General features: G+C 39.1%; 1 protein-coding gene across 2 annotated transcripts in view; it reads right to left on the bottom strand.

The window, feature by feature from the left end:
- The window catches only part of grk3 (G protein-coupled receptor kinase 3), a 185,863-nt gene that overhangs the window by 10,385 nt on the left and 156,592 nt on the right, over positions 1–18,886 (bottom strand). Inside the window, exons 16-21 of one of the 2 annotated variants that reach the window (XM_078421459.1) lie at positions 16,269–16,335; positions 14,759–14,854; positions 13,490–13,652; positions 12,212–12,348; positions 6,171–6,203; positions 633–746 (exon numbers count right to left, since the gene is read on the bottom strand). In XM_078421459.1, coding sequence (XP_078277585.1) covers positions 633–746; positions 6,171–6,203; positions 12,212–12,348; positions 13,490–13,652; positions 14,759–14,854; positions 16,269–16,335 — 610 coding nt within the window. The remainder of the gene's footprint in view (positions 1–632; positions 747–6,170; positions 6,204–12,211; positions 12,349–13,489; positions 13,653–14,758; positions 14,855–16,268; positions 16,336–18,886) is intronic. The other variant, XM_078421460.1, reaches the window with a different exon arrangement.

The raw sequence follows: 18,886 nt of genomic DNA, 5'->3' as shown, positions 1-18,886 counted from the left end.
AACATTTTCTTCAGAAGGACCAGGGATATTTCAACTGTAATTATCCACCACAAAAATACACAGTGAATATTGCATCATGTGCCTGAAACACAAGCATTATGAATTTTTGCTTTAGTCAAACAAAGAATAGAATGAAGCATTTTAACATATTCTAATTCCATTCTCCATGAAATAATATATATATGGAGAGTAAATTTCCTTCTCAACAATAATGAGGGAACATGTTCTGTGCATCACCCATCCGTGCAGCTTCTCTGAATCAAGATGGCAAAGTTCTTAGAACTGAATTGAGGTTGACTAATCAGCTCATGTCTTCATCGAACTTTCATCTCATTAGTCTGAACTGGATGCACATCTAGTACCGTAAAGTAAACGATACGTTTATTCCACATATATGCTGCTCTTGTTTAGATTTTCAATCAATTATCGCACTGAACAATATACAATGATTAACTTTCTCTAATTCAAATAGTTTAAAAAACTCTCTAATCAAATTTTTGATGTAATATACTGAATCAAACTCACTCCTGTAAGTCACAGTACAACAACATTGCTTTCCTATTTTTACTATTGTTAAAATGCTGAAACACACCACTCATCTCTAGACCTCCCTGACCCACAGAAGCACTCACCTCACATTGCAATACAAATTGCTTTCCTCCCTTAAACCGCAGCAGGATACATTTTTTATCTTTAATCTGAGTCTCTTCCACTGAAACTATCTGCTCCATTGTCAGCAAGCTTTGCTAGATGAATAAAACAGAAAAGAAGAGTTAAATTCATAAATGAACGCCAAAGTATTTACTTAATTTTGACATTGGGTTTTGCAGCGGGTTGCTAAATAAAAGCATCCTATTACTACTTACTATCTAAGGGGAAGACATTCTGGGTATGGGAGAAATCACCTTAGGGGCTACTTAACTAATTATACTCGCAGCCACACGTTAACAAACACATAAAAAGAGGGATTTTAGATGGACGCATCTGTGTTCTACTTTAAGCCAAAACTTAGACATTATGGTAATAACGATGCTGAAACCTGGCCTGGTGCTATAACTGTGTTGCTGTTATGGATGTGGTGAAGAAAAGGAGTCAGTTGTCAATAGTGGCCTGGTCTACCCAAAACACAAGTAGGAGGCCATCATGGTAACAAACCAGCGCAACAGAAATCTCTAACAAACTGAAAGGATGCGCAGGAGAAATGTCATCCAGTTAAATTGGATAACGGTTATAAGAATGTCGTACTGTTCTCCCGATTCTGTGTCTACTGGGACATCACATGAGAAGAAAACTGATTAGTCTGAAAACCGAAACATATCATTAAGGTTTTCTAACTCGCAAAATGATTATCAAAGGAATCTCAAAACTTGTATCTTATAACATACGGCATGACCCCAAATCAGATATGCAGAAATTTCCGGCCTTTGCTGGAAAATTGTCATTTAGTAATTTATTCTCTATAATTGTTCATTCACTGTTAATCGGATACATTTGACCTAGAAGTTAGGCACAACTGTTAGGTTCCAACATGTGAATGTAATGTGATTGAATTTGTTATTAGGTTTGAAAGAGTGAAGAGATTCTAATAAACCAAAGATACATCAGACAAATTTCAAAGGAACTAGAAATAAATGAGGAATAGAAGTGCAAAATGGATAATACAAAAATAGTAGCGCAGTAATGGATAACGGGAAGTGTAAAAATGTGAATGTAATTACTCCAAAACAAATCAGTATAAATTGAAAGGAGGGCAATGCTCCAATTGCAAAGCTGAGTAACCACAGTCAACAAGAGATGAGAGGTGCATGGACATGTGGGAATCCAGTTCATCAGAACAACTACGTAATGAGAAATGGGATATAAGGAAAACTTGAAATGTTGACTGTAAAAGTTAAAAAGTTAAAATAATCTGCAAATATACTGTGAAAGTGATAAAAATATGGGTTCACTGATGAAATAAGTTTGTGAGAGTACATAGGAAAAAAGATGTAAAGCTCATTAAATGTATTCCATTTTCACAATGGAGCAAAAGAACAAAATGCACACATTGCCAAGAAACTAAAAGCCAGTAGTGGATAAAATGTAGACAGTTTATTATTAGCTGAAGTAAAGATAAAATGAAAAAATAAGATAGGCAAATTTTAAGATCTTGCTTTGACATGATAATATTGAAATAAATATACAAAATTATTGCTGATTAAACAGTCCTAACTTTCCAAAATTCTGCAGCTTTTTCAGGAATTGTGGCTCGAGATTAGAATTATTTCATTACTTAAGAGGGAGAAACCAGGTAACAATCAATGTAACCATGGTGGGATAACCAATTTAGTAGAAAATTTTTCAGGACTTTGCAAACAATGTAAATGGGAACAACATCTTTGGATGCAGTCTGACAGTTTCAATATCAAACATGATATTCTGTTGAAGAAACCAAAATATAGCACCTCCCTTGGTCAACCTCCTTTACTCCTGGGAAAATAGTTCCAGCCTATCCAATCCCCCTTCATAACTAAAGCATTCCAGTACAGACAACTTTCCTGTGATTCTTCTCTGCACCCTCTAGCTTAATTACTTATTTCCTATCGTGTGGCAACTAGGATAAAGGGAAGATAGCAGGGTTAAGCTTTTAATATAGCCCTATCAAACAACCAAGCAGAACAAAAAGGTTTAAATCACACAAATCACAACATTCACAAAATGCCTCAACACATAATTTGTACAGCACCATACTTCAAAGGCTAATGAATGAGATCAGTGAATATGGTCAGGGGACAAGCAGCAGAAAGGATATGCTGACTGGTTTCATCACAGAAAGCAGTGTGGAGGTCTGGGGTAGTCATTCATTGCGGGAGGCGAGGAATGGCATTTGGGGGGTGGACACATTAACAGCGTAAACAATGGAATTAACAACATCATTTCTAAATTTAAAGTTTACTCCAAATTGCAAGAGATAAGGAAGTAGTTAATACTGAGGAGGATTGTAATGAATTATATCAGAACATTAATAAAATTGCAGAATGGGCAAAGAAGTTGCAATGATGAAAAGTTTTGATGAAGTTTCTGCAGAGAGAATGTTTCTAGTTGCAGGGAAAGGATCAACTAGATAAATGAAGAGTGGCGTGAATGTGTAAGTTGCTACTACATTTGCGCTTGCAGTGAATAGCTATATATCTATTGAAGGAGAGGCTGGGCAACAATTCAAAGGAGAAAGGAATGGAGGCTTACACCGATAGACCTGTATGAGGAAAGATAGTAGGAGTAGCAGGTAAAACACAAACACCGGCATAGATTAGCTGGTCTGACCAGTTTCGTGTTGTACATTCCATGGAATAATGCGTCCATGGAGGCAGGCCAGCAATAGCATGACAGTTCCTCAACCCACATGATCTGGCCAAGTGCAACAATGGCATTGGCCTCATCAGCACATAAAACACCTTGCGCAATGATGTAATTACCCAAGGAGATCAAATTCTCACGATGATGAAGAGAATAAGGGAGACAGTGCCATAGCGATTAAGGTACTGGACTAACAGTCAGAATTCTACACCTCTGGTCCAGAAACACAAGTTCAAACCTCACATGACAGCTGGAAATGTCAGTGTCCTTAAATAAATGAAACATTATCAATTTAAAAACATGGTAGTGTGTCTGCCACAAAAACCACACATAAAACCACAAACCCACACTGCCATAAAAACCCATTCATTGATGTCCTTCTGGGACGGAATCTGCCATCATCCCCCAGAATAGCTTGAATGTGATTCCAGCTCACTGATATCAATGATCCTTGCTGCAACAGATGATTTTGTGCTTCCAATTGCTACTCTGACTGACACATTAACTAAACTCCTATAAACTAACTTGTTTCCTCGCTTTCCCAGTTCTGTGCAAGGGTCAGAAACCTGAAATATTAATGTTTTCTCTTTCCACACGTGCTGCCTGACCTGCTGAGCTTTACCTGCATTTTTATTATTAATGTAACTGAGACTTTATTGCCTCCCATCCATCAGCCCAGATGCCCTCTCATCTGGAACTCCCTATAGTTCAGGAGAACAGATAGAAAAAATGAAAGGAAGAATCAGGTGAGATTGGCAGATACATTTGGCTCTGTGGCTTTGCTTTTGCAATCGTTTCGGGTAGTGCTTTTTGGAATATAAGATGCTCCACTAAAAAAAGTTCTCAAATCCTATTTGGTGTTTTGTTAATTATTTTAAATCTGTATTCCCAAACCGGTCATTGGAAACATTTCTTCTTTCAATCAAAATTCTTGATAATTTTTGGAAAACGTCTCATCCATCTCCCTTTAACTTTTACATAGCTCCCTGATTCCTTGGCATAATTCCTCTAAACTCTTTCAAATGTCTCAACATACTTTTTTAAATGCTATGTTTAGAATTGGACATGTTCTCTTGTTAGGGCTTTGGCAACAATGTGTAAAAATTTGCCTGATTTTCTACACCCATGCCTCTGTTCTGCCCTGATGCATTTCTGAAAACATCACCATCTTGCCTCTAAAAATCAATAAAACATTTTTTTAAATGCACGTTTCTAAACTTAATAAGGAATTCAAAGAAATTTAAAAAGGATTAAGACACATTAGTTTCAAGGAAGAGCCATGAAAATAATGTGTGAATGAATTAAATTGGAGATCCAGTGATAGATTGATGATAAAAACCTTGCAACTCATTTAGACTCATTGTTTTAGAATGCTAATCAAACCCACTGTTGTTAATTTCACTATGCCTTTTAAACAATTTCAGCATCTGTAAACAAAAATACAATTCATGGAAAAGCATTTCAATTAAAAAAAATCTCTATCCATACAAAAAAAGCACATCTTGGTAAGACAAAGATAGAATTAGAATTCCATTCTCTGCAGATCAGCCTTTTCAACAGATCATGTACAATGCACCATTGCAATTTAACCTTGCATTTTCAGATCAATTCTCTCATCATCCTTCAAAGAATTTAATGCCACACTCCTTCCACAATTCATTTCAATCACTACTTTTATAGATAAGGTAAAATTCTGGGTGCGAGTGAGCAGGAGTTAAAAGAAATGGCAACCTTGCTCTGCACAGAATTCAATGGCCTGAACTGGAGCTCAATGTTCCGTGTCTTTGATTAGGAAGGAACACATCTGATCTTATTATTGTTCAGTGGTCTCTGTTGGTGGTGATTTGATAGACACTGGGATTTCTGGATGTTATGGGCATTTTTAAATAGTTGTGGCCAACATGGAAATGTTAGTTTGCAATTTTCCAAAATATTGGAGATTACCAGAAATTTTACGTGTCAGCAATTATCATGACTACTCCAGCAAGCTATCAAGATCATCAGGAGAAGATGAAGCAAGTTGGCAGAAAAGAATAAAGAATAAACATAGATCTGAATACAAAAGAAAATGGATGGTGCAATGTAGTTTTATTCCCAAGGGCCAAGCTATCATGTCAGAGTCCCAGACATTGCTCATATCCCATCTAGCTGGACCAATTGAATTTGAAAAACATATCCCACGTTGGTACTGACTGTATCACCACCTGCAACTACTTTATTTTCTAATGTAACAGTGGTTTTGAGGTTGTACTTTCCAAATTGGATCAGAAAACAATACCTCACAAAAACAACCATTACAGAAATGCTAGAGTATGAGCACATTGGATCACAAGAGACAACCATACAAACACAGGGTAGGCTATCAAAAAGATTCACACAGGAAGGCTGTCAATGAAGATAGATTGTGCCAGTATGACCCTGCTTCCTGTGGCCTGAAGCATTTAAACGCCTTAAATTGATTGAATTTCATTGTTCTTTGGCTAATCTTCGAGCAAGGCTGAACATGTTAAACAGGATGGCCGCCAAAGGAGGAAAATAAATCAATCAACGCCCAATTTGTTCTCCCTGCTTCTTAAAAGAGGGCTGAGAGAATGTTAAACTAAAAATAAAATGCAACATTTAAAAGCATTTCTCATCTTGAATAATTAAGTTTGTGATAGCTAAGCTACTAGCCGAAGGGGAGGGAAAGAATGAGAAACAAAAAGACAATGTAAAATGTTTAAAAAAAAGTTATATGTTAATAAAGCTAATCGTGACGACCCCACAATACACTCAAAGTTTCAACTATAGCATGGGAGAGGGGGTCGATGCTATAGTTTGACAGCAGTTCTTACCAGCCTACGCCTTTTATAAATAATCCAGGCATCCTAAATGGGAAATAACACGACAAATCCTTTATAGGGTATTGTTGCACTGATCTACTAACTGTAATGAAGCTCTGTTAAAATTAAAATGCTTATTTAATATTTAAAATGGCATCACATAGATCTAAGAATGCACATCAAAATAGTCAACCTTCCTAGAGTGGTTTATTGCCATGGCAATGAAACACCACTGTGTGAGTGTGCATGATCTAACATGTGAGGGCTGACATTGATATTATCAAACAGGTCAAAATAATTGATATGCCATCTTAGGGATGATATTATGCTTTCTAACAGGAGAATGGAACCTTTATTTAAAATTTATCAATACAAAAATATGCAAAATAACATGGTATCTTGCAGGGATTGGTCGAACCACAGAATATGTATAAGCATCATTACTCTGTATTTAACTTGTATTGTGGCTGACCTTTACGTTTAAAATGCATCAAAATTATGATGACAGGAAGAAAATAAATAACATCTCTCAACACCAAGAAAGCACAACATTTTCTGTAAAAATGCATAAAGAAAATGCAAAATCAAAGATCTGTTGCGGATAAGTAACAGTTTTCTGTGCTGTTTTTAAACAAAGCAAGATAGAGATGTTTTACTGTACAATGCACATCAATGGATTATATTCAACGGAACCCAACATCTGCTTGTTATTATGCACACAAATCTGTGTATATGAGACAGTGTTAAATAGGTTTATAATGATGCCGTTTATTGCACGTGCACGCTAGACAGCTGTTACTGACATGATGCATCTGCACGGCTGAGTTAAATATCATGTTCCACAAACACACTGCTGTTTGACTGCACTGACTGATCATTAATTTTAGTTTTCACTTTGCTTCCTATTATTCCAGAAAATGTTTTCATCGTTTTACCTTTTCATTGATGACCTGGATAGATCAGGTACAATACAAGTCGGATGCAGTGTAAAGATCTTTCTGCATTACTTAATTAAGGGCTGAATGCACTAACTGCAGACAAAAACTAATTCCATAGCCGGACTGAGCAACTCTAAATCTGGTACAGAATTATCTGGATTGCCGAACAAGGATATTTTCCTGCAGCCCATTTACAGAAGAGTGTCCTTAATGCACCAAGGGATATTTCTATTACCAGCCAATTGTTCGTGTGAGCTCTCAATCAAAGCCAGAGAGTCATCAAGCAATGCAAAGGTACTCACATAACGTAAATAGGGCAAGATCATGCACAACTTCAAAAGTAGGTGTTAAGTAGAGAAGTAAATGCTTCCCCAAATTCTCTTTTACAATAAAATCTATTACTAGGTTAAAGCTAAAAATTATCAGTATAAACATACCATTAACATTAAGGTAGATTCTGCCTTGCTAAACGCTTGAGAAAGTGCCATCCGAGGGATCTATGATATACCCTAACAACTTAACATTGCCAACTTAATATAGACAAAATAGACATACTGCCATTGAAGCAGTTAAATACATTGTTCAAAAAAATCAAGAGTCTTATTTGCAACATATTACAACTCAGGAGCAGGCTATTTGATCTCCCGGTTCCATTAAGGCTCCCAGACGACCAATCCCATCAGTTCCAATCCCCTGTCCTTATGCCCTGTCATCCTGCAGCTTCATCTCACTCAGAGGCCCATTCATTCTCCTTTAAATATTTTGCCATTTACCCACGCATTTACTAACAGGATAGTTTGTTGTTGCTGCTGACGTATTATGCTTGAAAAGTTAAATATCAGATAATTCAAATGAATCTAAAAGACACACTGTGTGAAGGACCGCAGCTAAGCTCTTGTTATTCTGGACATTATTTTTCCCTGATCACTATCAAAACAATAACTGCTGCTTGAGGTGCCTTGTTATGCTTGTTCAATAACAGCAATGACACAAAAAAAACAAATTCATATGTTGATGAAAAATGATGAGACTGTGAAAAGAGACAAATAAATGTATCCATTCTTTCATCAAGACAACACTCCAGGATGAAAGCAGTATGATCAGATTGTAAAAGGCTTTGATCGGACCACACCAAGTATAGGTTTCCAGTTCTGATCAGATTCTGATCTGATGATGCAAAATCATTCAACTGGGCTGTAAGCTGCCCAAGCGAAATATGAGATGCAGTTCCTCCAATTTGTGTTTAGCCTCACTCTGACAATGGAGGAAACCAGGAACATAAAGGTGTGCGTGGGAAGGAGAATGGGAAGGAGAATTAAAGTGTTTAGCAACTGGGAGATCAGGTAGTTTCAGGCGGACTAAGCGAAGGTGTTCATCGAAACGATCGCCCAGTCTATGTTTGGTCTCATCGATATGTAAGAGTCAACATCTTGAACAACGGATAAAGTAGATGAGGTTGGAGCAGGTGCAAGTGAACCTCTACCTAACCTGAAAGGACTGTCAGGGTCCCTGGACAGAGTCGAGGGAGGAGGTATAGGGACAGGTGTTGCATCTTCTGCGGTTGCAGGGGAAGGTAACCTGGAGAGGGGGTGATTTGATTGGGGAGGGATGAGTTAACCAGGGAGTTGCGGAGGGAATGGTCGCTGCGGAAGGGGTGGAGGTGGGAAGATGTGACTAGTATTGGAATCCCGTTGGAGGTGGGAAAAATGTCGGAGGATTGTATGCGACGTTGTATGCGTTGTATGAGTTGTATGCGACGGCTAATGGTGTGAAAGGTAAGGATGAGGGTGACTGTCTCTGTTGCATCTAGGGGGAGGGGCAGCAAGGGCAAAGTAGCAGGGTACCGAGGAGACACGAGTGAGAGCCTCATCTATGATGGGAGAGGGGAACCCCCGTTCCCTAAAGAATGAGGATATCTCGGATGTCCTGGTATGGAACGCCTCATCTTGGGCGCAGATGCGGTGTAGACAGAGAAATTGGGAGTAGGGGATAGAGTCTTTGCAGGAAGCAGCTTGGAGGAAGTGGGAGGAGTAGGAGAAGTTGTTGAGGGTGAGGACCAGCTCCGCTAGGCGGAGTAGAGTGTTAGTAGAGGGAAATTGGATGGTTCTGCGGTCGAGGAAGAAATGGAGGGCTTTAAGGCCTGCCTGGTGGGGGATGGAGGTGCAGAGTGACTGAACGTCCATAGTAAAGATGAGGGAGTGGGGGCTCGGAAAGCATTAAAAAGACGAAGGACATGTGAGGTATCTTGGACATAGATCGGGAGAGTTTGGACCAGGGGGGATAGGATTGAGTCGAGGTACATGGAAATCATCTCAGTGGGACAGGAGCAGGCAGAAACAATGGGTTTGCCAGGATTTTGTATTTATGGAATTTGGGGAGAAGGTAAAACTGGGATGTGCAGGGCTGGGAAGCGATAAGGTTGGAGGCTGTGGAGGGCATACAGCCAGACATGATGACATCAGAAATGGTCTGTCAGATTACGGCCTGGTGCTCATCTGTGGGATCATGGTCCAAGGATAGGTAGGAGGAGGCGTACGAGAGCTGGCGCCTGGCCTCAGAGCGGTCGGTAGAGGTCAGCTCGCCAGTCTTCCACGACACCTCCCTTGTCGGCGGGTTTGATTATAATGTCAGGGTTGCTGTAGAGTGAGCGGACAGCTGTATGGTCGGAGGGGGTGAGATTAGAGTAGGTAAGAGGAGTGCAAAAGTTGACACGGTTGATGTGATGTGAGTTAGAAATAAAAAGGTCTAGAGGTAGAAGGCCATTTGGGGGAGCCCAAGAGGAGGGGGACCAGTGGAGACGGGAGAAAGGTTTATCACTGGGTGGTGAGGACTCCTTCCCATAGAAAAAGGCACGGAAGCAGAGGCGATGGAAGAAAGGCTCTACATCGTGGCAGACCCGGAACCTGTTGAGGTGGGGGTGGAGGGGAACGAAGGTGAGGCCTCTGTTGAGGACAGACCGTTCCGTATCGGAAAGGGGGAGGTCAGGGGGGATAGTGAAGACACAAGGGTGGGGGTTGAGGACAGAGAAGGGTCGGGGAGTGGACACAGGCCGAGGCGAGGTCTGGTGGGGGGATGGTGGGTGTTCAGAGAGGAGGGGGGCATGACTATTGTATAGATGGGGTGTGGTCGGGGTAACCTGGTTAAAAGGGGGGGGGGGGGAAGGGGAAGACCCATCATGACTGAGGTGCCCTGTATTCAGACCATGTGGTGTTGGAGTCTGCAGCATGGAGGCTGTGGGCCCGGTGCTGAGCCTGGAATTCAGGTGAGGCGCCGGCTCTGGCCCTCTGGTGGGCGGAGGGAGGAACGGTGGAGTCGCTGGTGGAGGCCCACGGGGAGCTGAATAAAGATACAGGTCATTTGGCCCATATGCCTCTAAATCTATCCTGTCCGTGTACCTGTCCAAATGTTTTTGTTAATATAGTGATAGCACTTGCCTTAACTACCTCCTCCAGTAGCTTGCTTTATATACCTACCACCCTTTATGTAAAAAAGCTGCCCCCCAGGTTCCTATTAAATCTTTTCCCCCTCATCTTAAACCTATGTCCCCTAGAGGTTCTTGATTCCCCTAGGTAAAAGACTACTGTGCATTTACAGTATCTATTCCTCTCATGATCTTTTTCGCCTCTATAAGATCCCCTCATACTCCTGCGCTCCAAGGAATAAAGGTCTAGCCTGCTCAAACTCTTCTAAAGCTCAGGCCCTTGAGTCCTGGCAACATCCTCGTAAATCTTCTCTGCACCCTTCCCAGCTTTACAATATCTTTCCTATAACAGGGTGACTAAAACTAAACACAATACTCTAAATGTGGCTTCACCATGGCTGTACAACTGTAACATGACCTCCCAACTTCTATATTCAATACTCTAACTGATGGCCAATGTCCTGAAAGCCTTCTTGATCACATTATCTACCTGTGATGCCACTTTCAAGGAACTATGTACCTGCACTCCTACATCCCACTGCTCTACAACACTTCCCAGAGCCCTGCCATTCACTGTGTAGGTCCTGCCTTAGTTAGACTTCCCAAAATGCAACTTTTATGAACTAACTAATGCTGAAATGTGGAAATATTTCAGTCACCGAACAAATACAATGTGAGGAATGATCTTCTGCATTTACAATTTTGTTGATAATAATGTGAAAAATATATAATGCAATACACATTGTCTTGGTAGATTTCAAAGATGCAGTCTGCGTCTGAGGGACTAAAAATATGCTTTGATTTTTTTTTAAAGCCATGGGAACAGTCTTCTGAGACAGAAAGGAGACCTATCCACGTGCCCATCTGTTATGCGGTCTTTCATTGTCTCATGAATAAAGGGAGATGCAAATATTAATTCAGCCAATTTGATTCATAAAACTAATACCTCTTTGAACCAATACATGCATAAATCTGTAAAATATAAGATAGCAAGAAACTCAAAATTAGCCATGCAGTAACTTTTGATCTTTATGGCCTGATAATTCACCACACAGAATTGCATCACACAACTAAGGGGAAATGTCACAATGAAGAACAGGTCATATCATTATAAAAACTGTTTCGCAATTGTCATTCCACTTACTAACACAATTCTGTTTGTGCACTTTCTGTGTGTCTACCATTTTGATTTTATATTCTTCAACATGTTGAAAACAAAATAAATGAAGGCGAGCCCCAGAATGTAATTAATACCCCACTAGGTATTGACCTATCATTCATGTATGATTGTATCAGTTATTTGTGATAAATGATTCTGATGATACAAGATAAGGTGAGAGTTCTCACTTTGGCTGTCCTTCCTCTATTTTTAAAAAACACATGAGCCAGATAAATAAAAGCTCACATTTCCTAATAGATAATAGACAATAGATGCAGAAGTAGGCCATTCGGTGTACACCTCTTCACTGTGATCATGGCTGATCATTCACAATCAGTACTCCATTCCTGCCTTCTCCCCATATCCCTTGACTCCATTATCTTTAAGAGCTCGATCTAGCCTCAGTGCTCTTTATATTTAATACTCAAATATCCTGAATGAAGCATTAATCTTGGTAAAACCTCCATTCTTTTGTCGCAATCATATGGACCTGATCACAAACAATTTCCTCATTTTGTCAGGCAATCATGCTTACCCGTGACTCGCCTTCTCCTCTCCATTCCAGCCGATTTGGAAAAAGATAGAAATAACGCCGTTGCCACTGTGTCAGGAAAGGGTTTCCTAATTTCAGCATATAACCATGCATGATGCAGTCTTTCCCCAGGGCATAATCTGCATATAAAAGATGATATTAGTCCAGGTCTTAGAACTTAAAACACTATCAGGATAGATCATGATATCACTTCAGACTCCACCATTCAGTAAGATTATGGTCGATCTTAATGTTGGCTTCAACTACATTTTCCCCAACGATTGTCATTTCCACAACACTCCAATAGTCCAAAAATTAAACACTAATTTACAGACATCTGAAGACGACTGTTTAGATTTCCTAATGACATTTTCGCTTGGTTCGTTCACTTTGCCTTATCTAAATGGTGTCTCTCTCCTTCTATGAATCTAGTAAAGATTGCTGTGACTAACAGGGCATGCTGATATCTTCATTCTTTCTTATATTCTTCAAAGGTGGTCAACATTATTTGGAGAGGTCAAATTCATATTTTTCCTCTGGTACAAAAGGCTATTCCACAGATCATGATTGACCCAAACAGAATGTTGGAGTGTCCTTGGCACTGTATGTTGTTTCTTTTTTTTTTTCCTAATCAGATGTGCAGCACTTTGGTCAACGTGGGTTGTTTTTAAATGTGCTATACAAATAAAATTGACTTGACTTGACTAGGCAACAGAGTTTCAATGGAAAACAAAATTGATATGTTCAAGACGAATTTTAATGAATGAATGAGTGACAAGTCGATAAAGATACACCACTACAACTGTGAGCAGGTCCAAGGTATAATATTTAGAGCCTGGCCATTTGTGGTAATTTAGAAATCACTTCTTCACACCAAGAGTAGATAGAATCTGTAATTCTTGGCCGCAAGATTTATCTGTGGAAAGCATTACTTTAATCAAATGATGGAAAAGGCTTGAAGGAGTGAATGGCCTGTTGATATTCCCATTTTAAAATAGTGGAAACATTAAAACTGAATTCTAATGAACACTGACATGCAATTTCAATCCTCTGACACGAGTCTTGGAGCATGCATGAGAAATTAAAAAAAAACAAAATACAAAAAATCCCATTAAATGATGGAGTGTGAAATTCAGGAAATACACAGCAGTTAGTGTGCATTAGTAGAAAGTCATCAACATTTAGAATGTCACACTGAGTGCTTTGTAGCATTTTCAATTATTTTACAATGCAATAGAAATTGGTTTATGATCTATCAGATATTGAAATCAACTTTCCTACCTTCCTCGTGGCCCAGCATCTTATTCTTTGCTCTCTTTCTGATCTCATTTTTATCAGTGTCACTATTGACCGCATCGTATACAGTTTCCGCCACCTCCTGTTGCCAGCGTTCCGATATCACCAGAGGAAAGTTTTTATAGAGCTCCTGATCACTATCCAACAGCTGTGAGGGAGAAATAAGAAATGCAGGGAGGGAAAAGTAGAAAATGGGGAAGGGAAGAAGAGATGTGCATGATAGAGAGAGCAAGAATTGAGATAAGCCAAAAACAGAAGAGAGAGACAGCGAAGAAAATATATGGGTGGAGAGAGCAAGAAAAAGGAAGACATACACAAGGTGGGGGAAGAGAAAATGGTAAAAGGGTACGGGAAAATAAGAGCCAAAAGGAAAAAAGTGCGGCAACAAAAATTAAAGATTAAGAAACAATATTAGCAAATGAATTATTAACAGGTGCAGGCTTTTTTGCTATGAACGTGATTAAAGGTTTAATGAAGCTCCCTTGCTTTACGTTATTAATTTAAATCTGGTAATCTTTTTGATAAGAATCATATTCGCATTTCCTTTTTAACTTCTGTCGTCATGATATACAGGATTGTACTTTGTTCAGCATATTACTCCGTAATACACTGGATTGTTTCTTTTATAATTCTGTAGGATTGCCATCTAAAAGCACGTTCTGTTGAACATTCTTTTAAAAATCAGCACGATATTTGTCTTTCCCTTCACTAAGGTGAGAACAGACTTAAAGAGATCCGAGGGCCAATTTGTTCAGAGAGAATGATGTGTATATGGAACGAGCTGCCAGAGGAAGCTGTAGAAACGGGTAAAATGGTGATGTTTAAAGAACATTTAGACATACGTGGGTAGGAAAGGTTTTAGAGAGATATGGGCCAAACACAAGCAAATAGGACTCGATCAGCTTTAAACTTGATTGGCATGGATGAGACGGGCCAAAGAGCTTGTTTCTGTGCTCTGTGTATGGTTAACAACTGAGGAAAGTTGCAAGTTGTCACCACTTTCTGATAATACAGGTGACACCCACACTATGCAGCTGCATAGTGACTGTTCAAGCACCACTCATTACAAAGCTACCTGCATCAACTGGTTACAGGAAAGACACCTGTACCAACCACTTCAAAAGCACCACTAACAACCGATCATTATTGAGTGCCATTTATTCCATTGGCACTTCACATATTACGAGCATTCACATCTTTTCTAAGAGCCCAACAGCAACTTTTAGAGAACAGTTCTGAACTTGCAGACAATACCTTAATGCCCTTTGTGTCTTCTTCATCAAATGATCCTATGTCAAATGCATCAGCTGCATTCACCTCTCCCCGGGGAGGAATAAGTGGAGGCAGATACTTGAAACGGAAAGATAAAGACAGTTGAGCACAATAGCTGTGTACCATCATATCTGGCACATGTATTTTTATTGACTGTAACATTGCTCCTGGTGGTAGAAAGAGTTTGTGAAATTAAGGTCATGCTTAGAAATTGGTTCAATGTAATCGACAGAATCATGATGCATGATAAGATGGGCTGAAGGGCCTATTTCCATATTGCATGATTCTATGATAGATATGTTGTAAGAATGAGAGAAAATTATACTGTATGAAATTCATCCTGCAGAATTTGAGTGTGTTACATGTACTGTTCTGAAAGAAATTGATATAACTGCACAGAGGAATCCTTACAGCACAATTTTTGATTACGTTTTAGTTTTTTTCTTCCTCTGCTGGGTTTACAACACTGAACACATTTCACACGAGTAATTAGAACTTGTCAGCAAGGATGCTAGAATCATCTTCACGGGTTTTATGTGCTCCAAACAATGACTGCACTCTCTGAACATATTTTACTTAACGAAGAATGGAGAGGTTGGAGGCAGATAATAAAGTGTATGCACTATAGTTTGAACACATATAACGGGGCAGCCTAGCAGTGAAGATCCTGCTGCTCCCTATGCCACTCATATATTCAATATAGCTTTTGTCTTATCTGTAGCAAAGTGGGAAGAATCTTCATCTTCATGACAGTCTCCGTGATCAAATTTCATGTTCCACTCTCCACCATCAGCTATGACAGTGAGACATTTTTACTTTACTGACAGAAACAGAACTCAATAAAAATGAAACACATTGCAATGTGTTAACCATAATTGTGAGTCAGAACAGAGAAGTCTGATTGTTCCTCTGAGACTCCATGTGGTTCATGCACCAGACTCACTTCTGTAAAGAGTGACCAATAATGGTATGTGGGAATTCATTTTTAACGTTACCATCTTAAGCCAAAGCAAATTCAAGAAGAGGAATAAAATAAATTGTTACACAGTATTATTATTCAGCTCTCTGGTCCATACATGCACTGTTTAGGACATGTTTTGGAATGTGTTGGGTATGTCTTTACTGTTAAAAAAACGTAGTTACACATGATGATGTAATGTGTGCAGATAATTGTAACCTGTTGCAAATTTTGTAGGTTCAAGTGGTATCTTACAATAGTTCTCGAGTACATGGCTTGGAGACTCATTGATCAGATCCAAGAAACGGGCCTGTAAATATCCTAGTACTGGGACAAGAACTGAAAACTGGATGATATAAATTGCGAAACAGAAGACAAGATTTAAAATAATGTAGCAGAAAATCTAATTGTTGTTACTGATGCAGTTGGCCCTCACCACTCAAAGTGCAATAATGATTCAAAGTACAGTGATACTTCATCAATTCTTACTTCACTTATGTTTCGAAAGAAACATAACAATGAGCCAGTTCTCACCTTTTGCAAGTACACTTGTTGCCAATCAATCCCTTTAAAAAAAGGATGTTCTTTCACTTCCACAGCACTATGGAGACAAAAAGTATCATGTAACCCCAAAGTTGAACAATAATTGACTTTGCATTAGGTTTGATAACAGTAGCATGAATAAACAAAGTACTGTCAATGACACTGAGCAATAAGAAATGATTGATCTTGGGATGGAGCAATAAAATATACAAATTAAACCTGGGGACGATCAATAGAAAATATTTAATCTTGGCACTGAACAATCAAATGTCACCATTAACCCTTGCCCGAGCAAGCAATATTTAAAGTTGAAACCAAAGATACAAGAGGAGCAAGATGAACCACGCTGTCGAACTCGCCTATACTGAAGTGTAGTACACAAAGGAGCGTAACGTTCGCCATTTTAGTAGGCAATACCCGTCGTTCGCTATGCCTCTTGCAGTGTAATCAGTGTTTTGGGGGAACAGTATGTGTGATAATACCATAAAAATGCAGAATATATCTCATCTATCAATTCACAGATTTTTGTTATTTTTCTTTTTAAATGTTTCTGCAAGTTTCTGCCTACTAAAATGGCGCCATGGCATAATACGGTTTTTAGGGTCGAGTGCTCTATTATCTTTGGTTGAAACTGAGCATCAGCATCACAGAATTCCAGCAAAGGACATGGTGATTGTCCATCATGCCACTGCCAAAATCGTGCACATTTCCAATTATTCTTTCAATATTATTAGAAATGTTGTATGTTGAATCGGCTTTCATCACTTTTTCAGGCTGTGAATTCCAGATCATAATAATTCTCTGTATAATAAAAAAAAATTGCTTTTGTTCTCCAATAACCTCAAATTTGTGGTTCCAACCATCATGACAATATTTTTTTCCTCTCAAAAAATATTTTTAATTTGAACTTCTCCATTAAGTCATCTGCTATCTTCTATGATTTTAAGAGAACAATTCCAGTCTCTCTGGATAATTTTAAATTAATTAGTCCCTGTTATTATTGATGGCCTCCCCAAGGACCTGTCATCACTTCTAGATTGTGTTGTTCAGAAATGGACACCATTACCCAGCTAATTCTTTCTTGACAATTTATCACATGAGACCCTCACACTTACAGGGTGTACCTTCTCAACTGATCCTGACATCATCAGTACCCCTGGCAGCATGCAAAATATATCAAAAATATAGCACAGGGCAAAAAAGAATTATTACTCCTGGGATGAAGCAATAAATCTGGCACTGTGCAAGAAGACATAATTAGTAACTCTGGCATTGAGCAACAAAAAGTAATTACTAAAAACTGTGCATCAAGATATAATCAGTAACCCTGGGGTCCAGGGGCCGGGAATAATTAAGTCAGGCAGTGAGCAACACGAGATTATTAGTATTGCTGACATTGAGCAACAAAATATCATAATTTGCCCTGACACTGAAACGCCATAGGATCATTAACCCTAGAAAATAAACAAAATATGATCATTAACACTGATTATCCAAGGAGAAATCTATATACTAAAACTCTCGTTTGTTTGTGTGTTTGTTTGTTTCTGAACTACAGCCAAAGCAGTAGACGATAGCCCGACAATTTTAGGCCCGCCTTACTCACCGTTGTCCCTTTGGTGTTAATGGAAGAAGTTTAATTGAAATCAGTGTTATATATTTTTAAAGTTATTCACATATTAAAGTTTAAATCTATCTCCTAGGGAAGGAGGGGGGGGGGAGGGGAGGGAGGATAATGGGGGGTTAAGGGGGTTGGGGAGGGGATGGGGGAGGAGAGGGTGCTGCACCAATGCAGGAGAGGTTTGGGCCCAACGGGTCCACTTGGCCTAGTAATCACTAACAATGGCACTGAGCAACAAAATAATCCCAGCACAGCCAGCATCTGACACTAACAGGTGCCTTAGTAAGTGAAAAACATGGTTTTATAATCCAGTAGTGACCAACAACAATTATTATAACTTATGTCAAGCAATAGGTTTTTATCAATAACATGGCATTGAACATAACAGTATCACTGACACTGTCATCAAGCAATAAGATAGATATTGTCACTAGCAAAGGTACTGAGTAATAATGATGCCAACAATTACAAAGATAATGATTTCAAGTACATCTAAAAAATATCTCAACAAGCAAAATAATTGATTATCTTATGGCTAGGTATTATGATGTTATAATTAACCCTAGCATCAGTGTCACTGCCACTCAACAACAAGATTTCAGCAGTACCCCTGACATTGAACAATAAAGTTTCTTCATTAGCCTTGATACAGAACACATGACACCTAGCGATTTAGTGAAAGGTTTGTCAGTAACCTTCACACTAAGCAATAAGATTCTAATGCTACAACAACATGGTACCATTGGCCTTATTCCTCAGCAGTATTGCCAATGAACAAGTGGTAAGATTACACTTGGCAAGGAACAGCATGAAACCAACATCAATCCTGGCATAGAGCAACACAATTAACCTTCAAACACCGTGACAATCAAATACAGTGCAAATTTCACTTCCAGAATTCCAAAGAACATCACTTCTGACAACATTTGGAGGCATGCAAGAAGGGATGACCCTTCAAAACAGGCATGGACATGAGAATTATGAATGC

The sequence above is a fragment of the Rhinoraja longicauda genome, chromosome 25, assembly GCF_053455715.1.
Source record: "Rhinoraja longicauda isolate Sanriku21f chromosome 25, sRhiLon1.1, whole genome shotgun sequence".
Lineage (NCBI taxonomy): Eukaryota > Metazoa > Chordata > Chondrichthyes > Rajiformes > Arhynchobatidae > Rhinoraja > Rhinoraja longicauda.
The sequence above is the reverse complement of the archived record's forward strand: the minus strand, read 5'-3'. Positions and strand labels throughout refer to the sequence as shown.